Here is a 12,267-nt window from a genome sequence, read left to right as displayed (position 1 = left end):
TCTCGGAGAAGGTAATCCACGTCGAGCAGAAGTGCAGGGGGTGAGACAGAGCAGCATCAGAACAAAAGTCTGAGCAGTCTGTCGTTTCAACATTGAGGTAATCCGTAACTTAGATAGACTAAGCATTTTATGATATGTGGGGAAAATATATTTTATCTTAGTCTCGGGAGATAGAATGTAAAAACTATACCTCATGGATTGTTGTAATGGAAAACACCTTAATGTTAAAAAAAAAATGGGTAATAAAAGGGCAGTAAAAACAAACCCATAGTAGATCAAAGAGTTGTAGCCAGATTTGGAAATAGAAATTGATGCCCAGTTGATTATTGAAGCATGAGGTTACCAAAATGGCTTAGATGGACCCTTTGTTAGAGTTATTAAGAACTCTAATCATGTATATTGCTGAAAGAATAGTTAAAGTTAGCAAAGACACTATCACAAATATTCATACCTGCCTACACAATGCACACGAAAAATATAGAATTTTTGCAGCTCGAATCACAGCTTCAGCAAGATGAGTTACAGTAGAAAACACATCCTTCTGAACTTGCTTTTGTTCAAAACAATCCCCTATTTGACTTTGAAAAAGGATCCTATCAACAACCAGCAAGTCATCAAGTCAGTAAAGTTGACGTTGATTCACATTCTGTCCCTAGTGCAAGAGTAGATTTGCATGCAAAAGCGGAAATTCAGACTGCATTTCCCAAGCCAATCATTAGACCTTGGGAAGAGCTTGTCCATAACAAGCACAAAACAGGGCTTGGATATGATAAGGAGGTTTCCTTTCACATTCCAAATTACTCAAAGCCCATCCAGTTTTAGAGTGTTGGATTTATTCATGACAGTTCACCTTCAGTTGTTTTAGATTATGGTCCTCTTCCACAACAGCCACAACAGATTGTCAAATTCCAACATTGTGACTGAGTTGGCCATATGAAAGATCATTGTTTTGATCTTCATCCATGCAAGCATTGTGGTCAGCATACTCATTCTTCACACAGATGCTTCAAAAACAAGCCTCCTGCAAGAACAAAGATTCATCTTGGATGGATCGCTTCTTGGCAATGGGCTTCAATAGCCAAGAACATATTTCAGTCATATGTCAGAACTTGTTCTAGAGTAATGTAAATAATGTAAGCATTGGTTCATCTACTTATCTATTGTAGATAAACTTTGCTAGTTCAAATACTTTTGATTAGATTGTATCAATGTTGTTGATGTAACACTACCTACCATCCTCTTAAAGTTATTAAGGGATGTGGAAAGCGTTACTAACATTTTGAATATTATTTTCAATGTCTGCCAAGGAAATAGGGTATAAAAAATTTCTCTTTTAATAAACCATTCCACATGAAGCAATTAACAAACTTATTGATCCCAATGACCTAAAGCTTATTGAGTGATTATATATATATATATATATATATATATATATATATATATATTAGTTACTACTGATGAATTTTAACTAAAAACAAGAGATTACAAATATCCTTTACTATTCTGCAGAAAGGAAATCACAATTTAAAAACACATGCAATGACATGCAACCATCAAAACCACAAGAGCACAATGATTTTACAGGGAACCTAACTGGGAAAAACCCCTCTGTTGCTTTTCATTAATCATATGAAAATGAGAAACTATTACAATGTTTTGCTTCAATCCAGAAGCACACCCTGCACTGTAAACATGTTCTCTTGTTGACTGTCCTTTTCTTGTACAATTCCCAATGAATGATTTGCCTGCTTAACTACCAAGCATGTACAATCAACTAGTATACAAATGATAATTACAATGTGCCTTTTCCTCCACTCTAGTAGGAAATTCAAATTCCATGCATGTATGGGCTATTTCTAGGTAATTGACTAGTTTAACTAAGAGATCACTGAGTTAACAATAGTTCTGCTACTCAACTAACCTTCAACTAACTCAATTAATTACTTGAGCTCAGTTAACTGAGTCAAATTGAAAATAACTAAACTGGATTGCTAAATTTTAGCAATCACTACATGCACAACTCTACTTCTAGCCTATAATTCAAATTTACTGAGTTAACTAGCACAAGGCCATGCCACTCTCACTACATGCACAACTCTACTTCTAGCCTATAACTCAAATTTACTGAGTTAACTAGCAAACAAGGCCAGTCACTCTAGCTATATATATAATTGGAGTTGTCTATAATGCGACTTTTTGGAGATTCCGGTGACGGAATCCGGCGGAAGAAATTGAGGTTAAATCTTGATTTCTTGCAGTTAAAATGGTTTTTTAACTGTACATTTGGATTCAGCACCCTCGAAAACCCCTGGGACGCTTTCATTGTGCAGAAACTAGCTATCAAACTTGCGATTCCAATAAATTCCTGCCGGATTTCGACTGGAAAAACCCGTCGGAAAGGCTTTCAAAAAGTCGCGTTATAGACAACTGCTATATAATTTGTTATTATTGTGACTAAAATATATACAAAAGTATATATATAGATTCATTACTCTCTCTGGCTTTAATTACATTATACTAATAGGTACATAACATTTAATTACATTATACTAATAAGTACATAACATTCATAAATATTATATAATACTTATCCAATGTTTATATAGATAATGTTTACATCTAATTTGCCTGGATCATTTTTTATTATAAATACGAATATTGATAAAATAATAGTACTTAATAGAACTATTGTGAGAGTTTCCTGACATACATTCCACGTTAAAGAGTCTGTAAATTATATATCTAATACTCATGGATACAACGACAAAAATAATGTTTCACAACAATAAATTCCACTAGAAAATTTAATGCAAACCACAAAAATCATTTGAATCTATATTCATAAATGATGTAACATACTTTTGGGTACGCCAAGATAATCAAAGGTTCGTTAACTTAATATAACTTTTGTTGGGCAACTAAATAATGTGATACCATTTTGATGGTGAAAGGAAAGTCTCAATTTAATGTTTTTTGGAAAATTATGGTTAAAAAAAATTATTTATTGAATTGATGGAAAATTTTAGGAATTAATATTGGAAAATTTTAGGGGTTAATATTTACAAGTGGGTTAATTTTCTATAATTGTTCCAAAAAAAAATTGTGAATTTCCATTTATAATTGGCTAAAAATTTACAGTGTACAATTATTTTACCTTAAAATCACCAAAATTATATTGACTCTACTTATAAAATAATTAGAAATTTAGATAGCTTTATAAAGATATCAACAAACATTATATAGTTTTCATATTATATCGACTCTACCTATAAAATAATTAGAAATTTAGATAGTTTTATAAAGATATCAATAAACATTATATAGTTTTCATATTAGACACTAGTGAGATTGGCCAAAATTTATCAACTTTAAAATAAATTTTCATTCTTAAATTTTTCTCTTTCTTTTGTTGAATTATATAAAAATTGATAAGTCAACTGTACACAAATCGGTGGGAGATTTTATATATAGGTTGAAACAATGATGTTGAGGTTAAAGAAAGGGAGTTGTTGCATTAACTTTTACCCAATATTTATGGGTAGTAACTACCTCTAAAAATATCAAATTACACTTAAAAAAAATAATAGAATTGAAAAAATTATCTCTTCACTAACAAAATTTACTAAATATTATAAACACCTTCCTCCAAATCTTTGCAGGAACAAAATGTTTCAAATCCTCACTATTTTCAGCAATGAGCCCACTGTCAAATTACCTTAAACAGTGGAAACCTACAGAAGTTTAAACAGAGTTAGGCTAAACAAAGTTAAGCCGAAAGGCAATAAATGTAATGGCTCAGTGCTAAACAATGTTAAGTGGAAAGGCAATAAATTTAATGGCTTAGTGCCGAGTTTGTGTTAGAGACTTCGTCATGTCTCACCGCTGAGTTGGAGAACAATAATTTTAAAGGACTTATTGCTCTGGACATTGCCAATGCCAAATATCTCTCACAGCTCATTATAAATGACAATAAATTTACGTGAAGCCGCTTTCGAAAATTGGCAAACTTCACAGCTTCCATAATATTAAAAATAAATATTTTTTTATTTTGAAAAATGCAGTAGATATTTAAAATAGAGTAAAAAATAATATATTTTAAAAGTACATTCAAAATCAAAGGTTATATTCCAAAAATAATTAATCTTTTAAATAGAGGATAATTTCAATTGAAAAAGAATGGTTTTCTGGGTGACAATTTTTTTTGGAAATCTAACATATAAATATTAAGTTTCTGTTGACAATTTTTTTGGGAAATCTAATACATAACTATTAAGTTTCAAAATTTTAAGTATTTTAGAATTTTTGAAAATATTAAATCAATTTCTACCATCAAAAAAGTAATTCAAACATTCACAATTTCAAATCACTTGAAAAAAATTCTAACAATTTACAACTACAAAATCAATAAAGAGAATCCTATATATATATATATATATATATATTTTATTTTATTTTATTTTTATTTTTTTATTTTTTTTATTTTTTTTTTCCGAAGGTGGCAAAACCTATCAAACTCAGGTGTCAAACCAACAGTGAGGACAGCCATCTCTGGCTGCTATCCGCGAATGTCGGTTTGACTCATCACCGTTATCAAGGAAAACCACGCCACCTGTAATAACCCGCTGGTGGTCCGTAAGGGAGCAAGCTTTCACTCTTGCCAGATGCCTCTGGGTCTTGGGCCGTTAACCTGTTTCCTTACCTCCGAGGAAGACGAGCTCTTAGCCAAGCAGAGGCAGTTTTACGGCATACTCCAGGCCGAAAAGAATCCTATATTAAGCAAGTCCATGTGACTTTCTTTTTTCCTATATTTAAATTTTTAAAATTTAAAATTTTAGTATCTTTTATAATTGGTAAAATTTTATTATATTTTATAACGTGTAAATTGATTTAACTTAACAAAAAAATTTAAATATTTAAATAATATTTTTCATTTACATCAAAATTTTTAAAAAATTATTATCTTTTATAATCTGTAAATTTAAAAATTTATTATCTTTTATAATCTGTAAATTTGCAAAGTTGTATTATATTTTATAACTTGTAAATTGATTTAACTTAGTAAAAGTAAATTGATTTAACTTAATAAAAAAAATTATTTAAATAATATTTTTTACTTATATTTTATAAATTTAGGAAAAGCACAACTCCCTCTGATTGATTTCGAGAATTTCAAACAACAATATAATTATTATTTTATTTTAAATTTAGAGAAAAAGTGATTTCTTGTAACTGATATCAAGAAGTTCGAGAATGTCAAACAACAATATAATTATTATTTTATTTTAAATTTAGAGAAAAAGTGATTTCTGGTAACTGATATCAAGAAGGGTATACAATTTGTTTAGGGAAACTAGAAAAGAAAATGATTTTAAGAAAGATAAAAAATAATTTCAATTTTATTGTAATAATAAAGTAAAATGTTCAAAATGTTTTCAAGAAAGGTAAAATCATGATTTTATAGAAGTATTAATGGAAATTGTTAAAATGAAAATATATGTGTCGCACTATATTTGTAATTAATTAATCAAATAATGCGGTGGCAGGAAGGGGGAGAGATTCTAATTAATCTCGAAGGAATCATTGAATTCAGATATGCTTGAGGGCTTGGCTGGAAGACAAATAACCAAGCAGAAGCGTTTGGTATGCTCCTCGGACTAATCCTGGCACAAAGAAATGGTATAAAAAAAATCAGGTGTTAGGCGATTCCATGATCATTATAAGGCATATGATCAACACTTCAAAGGCAAAGATCACTAACTTGAACCAAATCATTAAGAGAGCCCAAAACTTGCTCATTGCCTTTGAATCAGTGTCCTTCTACCATGTCTTGAGGGGAAATAACCAAGACGCTGATAGGCAGGCTAATAAGGCATGTCAGTTGGAGGAGGAAAAAAGTGTAATAAACGATGTCGTGGGCACGACAAATCTTTCATAAGAAAATGAAGAGAGAAAATTGTAGGTTGTTGTTAAAGTCTCAAAGGAATGCTAAGAAAGTTGAAAAGCTAGAATTATCATATCATAAAGTTACAAGGCCCCTCCATCCTCCCCCTAGCTCTCCCCTTTCCTTCCTCCCCCTCCCCTTCCTCTTTGCTCTCTCCTTCCCCCCCGGTGGCCCCTTCTCCTTCACCCCTCCACAAAATATTCACCACCCCGGTATCCTCCTCCCCTTGTCGCATCATCCTCTGCAAGCTACAAGAATTCATGAGGACTCGTGGCAAGCCAGACAATCTCACTCAAACGAGACGTGGCGTCATATGGCATTTTAGTACCACACATGTTACTGGCTTAAGTTACAGTGTGTGGCTTCATTGTTCTTTCCATGGTTCTTGGAGAATTGGGCAGCGCGTCACCTCGGGCGTTTGTAGAGAATTGAGAATTACAGGGCATAAATTAATTCAAGTTCTCAGCGAAACCGATCTCGCTCATGGGAGAAGAGTTCAGAGGGCTGAAAGCGATCAGGAGCTTGGTGGGAATTTAATGGAGGATGGTAGAGTTATGATGGAGTACTCATGGGATCTTGATTACATCATTCTTCTCGCTCATCTCTACATCACCTCTCGGTTAGGCAACAATTATAAAAAGCAAAACGGTATGTGGAATTTGTATGTTTTAAGGTTTAAGTGTGGGACGGTGGCCTTTGCAAAAACTTGGTGACTAGAGCCGAGGCTCCTGATTATTAGTTCCCGTGTCACGGAGGTAGGGCTTTATGATGTTAAAAGTCGACATGAGGGATTGAAGGTCTATCCATCTGAGGTTTTAAAGGAAAATAATGTGATTTTGAGAATAATTGAGGGGTCACGGGCGTTGGAAGGTTTGGGTGTTGGAAGGTCTGAGTGTTTGCGGAATTTTGGCTTTGGGACACCAGGTGGGTTCTTAAATCTTTCCTGAACTGGGAGGAGAATTGGAGCTAGATTGAGGTTGGGTGGCGCATACCAGCCGAGGAACAACGCAGTCTCTGAAGGATTAGAGAGGGTGCCTGGCTACAGGAGAACATGGAAAATAGTGACAAAAATTATTGGAGCCTGTTAAAAAGTGAAGTTCTTGAAGCTAACATGCAAGGTACAGACGCCAGTTCTTGGTTGGGCAAGTGGGGAAGCCACAAGTCGAGGTCTGGAGGTCCGAGGGTCGGTTTCTCGGGGGCGGGTGGTAAAAACATATCTTCCTGTATCACTTGTGTCCAGGACCATTGGGATCTACGAGAGGCCCTGATTGAGCTCCAATGTAGCATGCACCAACAAATTAATGAGAACATGACTATGCAGGAACGAGAGCTCAAGAAACAGGAACGCGACATGCAATTAGAGGACAAGGTGGATGCAATGTGACATTAACTAGAAAATTTGAAGATTAAAGTGGAAGCGACGGAGGAAGGCATGGAGGAAAACATGGAGGGCATGATAGATCAAGAGAATTCCAAAGGCTAAGAAGATGCTTCTCCTAGCCTAGATCTAAACTGCCCAGCTCCAATGGACATCTTATCTTCTCTATTTTGTTTTTATGTTTTTATCAACGTGATGAATTATAAATGTATATACCTTCCATCTCAATTTTGTCGAAGCTATAGCTGTAAATACCCTAGAATAGGAAATTTTTGTAGGCGAAATAACCATATCTACTGAAACAAACTAGTTGCACAAAAAAATCATTACCAACTTATAGAAGCATGGATACACCATTGTAAATTCCCAATCTTGTTGCAACCGGATGCGACTTTTTAATACACATCTATACTCATTCTAGTTAAAAAAAATATTAGTTACTCAAATAAGAATTTTGCAATAATTGAAAATTTAAAAACCGCTATTAATTTATCTCTGAGTTTTATCCAAAATAGAGTCAGCGTCATAAAAAGAGGATCAAAAACTTGCCATTATTTTTTATATTTGTGAATTATCGGATGGCAGCTCTGAAACTCGTATAGGTAACGGTGACCATACACTTCAGCGGGCACAGAAGCGTACCGTTCCAAAATGTTTCTCGCCCTGGACCCTAGTCCGGTTCGAATCTGGTTGACATTCAGGACCGCCCTTTTTCTACTCCCAAACTCCAGCGAGAACACGTTAATTATAACTCTCTGAGTAATCACAACCCCGCGGTCTGCGATTCTAATTACTAGTTCTCCCCCATGACGACACACGTTAAATCTCTACGTTTTTTTTGAATGTCGATATTAATTGTTGTTCTTAGTTTCTATGATGCAGTGGTTGTATTTTGACCATATTAATCGTTGTTTTTGGTTTCTTTGATGCAATGGTTATTTTTTTCACCCAAAACCAAGCAAATTTTTAGGCCGATAGGCCTTCCTTTGGAACAGACTTTCGTCGTTCCTTTGGCTCTCGTGCTGACACGTGGACAGTCGTCCCTTCATCGTCCTTTTCTTTCAGATGTTGACACCTGGCGTGTTCCGGATTTGGAGGATCAGCTGGTGCGAGTTCTAAACCTGGAACGGAAAACTGTTATGCACGCCTCTCTCCATAATGATGGTGGGCTCGAATCTTCACCCACTGCATGAAGCCGGCAGAAATATCCGCAAATTTGTTACAAATTCCTGTAATTCCTGAACAAATCGTTACAAATTACTCCTGCTTTCTTCGACCATATTTGTCTGTTTTGTGCTCTGCAGGTTCTCTTCCACGCCCTCTGCAATAATGTTTTTGTGTTTTTGAAAACGAGCATTGACTATATACAGCTTCGCACAGTGTTGGAGAGATCTGTCCCGGACAAGCTGCGGATCCTGCCTGACTTTTGCCTTTGAAAATATATTTGCCTGCCAAAGTGGAGCTCTTGGGGCACAATTCGGATCTCAGAACTGCTACTTGCGTTACGAGGTCTATGAATTTTTCAATACCTCTGTTCTGTCGCCGCCACCAGGGGAAAGTACTCCAGTGTCTTCTGGTATGTTCTTCTCATATTTTACATCGAAAAGATATTGTTTTTAAGATTTTGTTTTGGTGAAATAAAAGATATCCAATTTAGTTAGAATTGTTGTGCAAATTTTGCAGGAGGAAAAAAATCTAATGTCCTCGGAATAATTCTGGGCGTATTAGCTGCCATGGTTGTATTAATTGCGATCATAGGCCTTTGGAAGTGGAAGCTTTTCTCTCGACGGAAGCTTCAGGATCAGATTTATCGAACTAGAGGTCCAGAAATTGCTAAATTGTTTAGCCTCGAGGATTTTCAGCTTGTGTCTTGTGAACTGTTCACCAATTTGTTTACCTTGCAATGGGTTTCGCAGGTGACCAAGGAGAGATTAGCTTAGCTCCGAGTATAGCGAACGCGGAACTAATTTTCAAGTACGATTTTCTGAGAGAAGCTACCTCCAATTTTAATTTGGAGAACAAGCTTGGAGAAGGGGGCTTTGGATCCGTATTTAAAGTGAGCTCTTGGTCCTGCATTGAATTCAATTTCATATTTAAATGTAATGGAAAACAGAAACTAATTTGAAGTTTATTGATGTACAGGGAATTTTACCAGACAACAGAGAGGTTGCAGTGAAACGGTTGTATATTTGTTCAAGGCAGGGAGATGCTGAATTTTTGAATGAAGCAAATCTCATCAATCGTATTCAGCACAGGAATCTTGTGAAATTGCTTGGTTGCTCCGTTGAAAACTCCGAAAGGCTACTGGTTTACGAATACCTTCCCAACAGTAGTCTCGACAGGATTCTATTTGGTTTCTACTCACTCTCAGTCGCTACATATAGATCATAAAGTCCTTAGTTTGTACATATAGATTGCTAATCCCTTTACTGTGCATTGCAGATGCAACGAAACGCCATTTACTTGATTGGAAAAAGCGGTATGAAATCATAGTTGGAATTGCACGTGGGCTGCCCTATCTTCACGAGGAATCTGAGATTCGGATCATCCACAGAGATATTAAAGCCAACAATATTTTACTAGATGACAAACACAGACCCAAAATAGGAGACTTTGGGTTAGCCAGGTTTTTTGCAGATGATCGGAGCCACGTTAGCACTAGAGTTGCAGGAACTTTGTAAGAATTTTCCCTACCAATGAAATGTTCGAGGTTCCCAAATAATTCATTCGGTTAAGTCTTTAAGATATGGAGATTTGATTAAATATGGCATTTTGCAGAGGTTACATGGCCCCTGAGTACGCTTTGCGTGGACAGCTGACAGAGAAAGCGGATGTATTCAGCTTTGGAGTCCTTCTACTTGAGATTATCAGTGGAAGAAAGAATCAGAGTTCGGGTGAAAACATGGAATTTCTCATCGAACGAGTATGTTTCCTGTGGTTCTCATCTTTCTAATCGAATTTTTTTCCTATATGCAGAGCTTCTTGCGAACTAAAGTTTTTATTTTTATTTTTTTTGATATTGGCCAATTACCAGACATGGAGATTGTATAAAACAGAGAGAGCTTTAGAAGTTATGGATCGGACATTGGATGACAGTTATTCATGGGAGGAATGCATTAGAGTGATTAAAATCCCGGGTGGTGTGGATGCTGACAAGTGAGCGAGAAGATCTTCCGTCGCCCACAAAGCCTGCTTTCATAGATCTGGATGGTGTGGGGGTACACAACGTAGGTAAGCGAGGCAGAGTTATTGACCCTGACAAAGCATCAAGCAGTAATTGGTCATCCGAAGCACCAACTTCTTCTTCAGCACCTTCCGATATCTACTCTGCAGCAGCTGATCCTTCATCGAGCATTCTGGAGACAAGGTGAAAGTCAGCCAATGTCGGTAGCCTCTCGGCAACATCCTAACCATTACCTGCTCAGACGGTAGGAGCAGCATATTGTCGAAGAGCATATGGTAGAACCAGGGTAGGATTACTTGCAAATGATTTTAAACACTAAAATTTGTATCTTCCTACAAATTTGTTTGTATCTTCCTACATTATCTACGGGGTATGGCTGACGCCTCGGAATGCCTTTTAAACGAAGAGCAGTGAAGCATCTGCTCTGGGAGATTTAAACGTAAACTATTCTTTGCAAAGAGGTTTAAATATAAGCTATCCATTCATTGAGTGGAGTAATGAAACTTGGGCTCATTGATGGTCGTCTTGGGTTTCTATTTTATAAATTAAGTATTTTAATGAACTATGTGTAACGTTTCAAATCATGAAGAAGTCTCCATCTCGGGGAAGCTTTTCGATCTCTTGTCCACTCACACGTACCTCACCACTTTCTCGTCGGTCATTTGAGCAGGTTTGGATCTTATGCAATGACTGTGGAGTAACTTCTGAAGTAATTATTCACATTGTTGCACACAAGTGTCAAAGTTGCAATTCTTATAACACCCGGCAGACCAGGGGAGGTCCTTCTGCAAGTTCATGTAGATCTCATCTTTTATATTCTCAAATGTTCAGATTCATGTATCCCTCTTTACCACTTGTAAGGTTGCCTTAGCACTGATTATGTGGCATGAAAAACAGTTGTACTGCAAATTGCTATGCAGTGGCATACTGTAAGAATTCATTGTAACCGCTGAGTTTTTGCGGCACTACTCTACGGCTGTTAACATCATAACACAGTTGACATATCTCGCTGCTTGCAACTATGTTGACATAGGGGAATGAGGGAGAAGTTTCCTGTCACATCCTTTACATATGTTATGTCAAGAAAAGGGAAATGTATGTTTATAAACCGTCTTCCCATCATCGCGATGAAGCCATTGGAAGGATTCCTTCTCACTTATTCCAAGCCCTATCATTCCAAAATCTATCTTTCATCCATCAGCTCTGTATATATTTTACTCCCATACTCCTAAAATTGTGAGCATCATGTAATCTACCCAGAAAGTTTTTGATTTGCAATTGAATCTGATACCTATCTTACTTACAAAAAATTAGTAATGGTTTAGAATGAATATGGAGACTGTATCCTCACAAAGGGAGTACTATCTGAGAAAGAAGTGATCTTAACAAAGGGAATGATACTGACTTGAATATTTTGTAATTGTGACCATTGACAGACCTATTTTGTAATTGTGACCATTGACAGACCACTGGTTAAGGTAATTGTAAAAAACACAAGTTATCAATTGGTCCATAAATGGTATTACCGACCTTTTTAAATTTGTTTGGAAGATCCTATGTCTTATATTCTATGATGGAATTACCTTGTCGTTCATATACCATCACACAGTGGAAACTGTTAAATTAATTAATATGCTTCCATAGTATTTAATACAACTGAAAAGCCTAAATCCAGTTTCATATATCTCACATTTACTCAGGTTGAGTTTATGGGTTCTTTTTATGCCTCATGACGCAGAAAGCGTGAATATCCAATTCAATTTA

The 12,267-nt window shown here is 35.8% G+C and overlaps 1 protein-coding gene across 1 annotated transcript; it reads left to right on the top strand.

The window, feature by feature from the left end:
- Positions 1-6,201: 6,201 nt before the first annotated feature.
- On the top strand, positions 6,202-11,668 carry LOC149259236 (cysteine-rich receptor-like protein kinase 3). Its single transcript, XM_089453684.1, has 9 exons — positions 6,202-6,589; positions 6,701-6,865; positions 8,385-8,483; positions 8,674-8,895; positions 9,236-9,375; positions 9,462-9,672; positions 9,762-9,996; positions 10,098-10,242; positions 10,354-11,668. The coding sequence occupies exons 1-9, from the start codon at positions 6,202-6,204 to the stop codon at positions 10,477-10,479; spliced, it is 1,731 nt and encodes a 576-aa protein (XP_089309810.1). The 3' UTR covers positions 10,480-11,668.
- The last annotated feature ends 599 nt before the right edge of the window (positions 11,669-12,267 follow it).

The sequence above is a fragment of the Pinus tabuliformis genome, chromosome 6, assembly GCF_031772625.1.
Source record: "Pinus tabuliformis cultivar Carrire ecotype Pingquan chromosome 6, CPIR1, whole genome shotgun sequence".
NCBI classification, from domain to species: Eukaryota; Viridiplantae; Streptophyta; class Pinopsida; order Pinales; family Pinaceae; genus Pinus; species Pinus tabuliformis.
This window is presented reverse-complemented; position numbering and strand designations above follow the sequence as displayed.

Excerpts from the sequence above, each read along its gene's own strand:
- LOC149259236 (XM_089453684.1), top strand. The coding sequence starts at position 6,202 with ATGAGGACTCGTGGCAAGCCAGACAATCTCACTCAAACGAGACGTGGC. Across the intron at positions 9,376-9,461 it reads GCTTTGGATCCGTATTTAAA|GGAATTTTACCAGACAACAG; the intron begins GTGAGCTCTTGG and ends ATTGATGTACAG. Across the intron at positions 10,243-10,353 it reads TGGAATTTCTCATCGAACGA|ACATGGAGATTGTATAAAAC; the intron begins GTATGTTTCCTG and ends GCCAATTACCAG.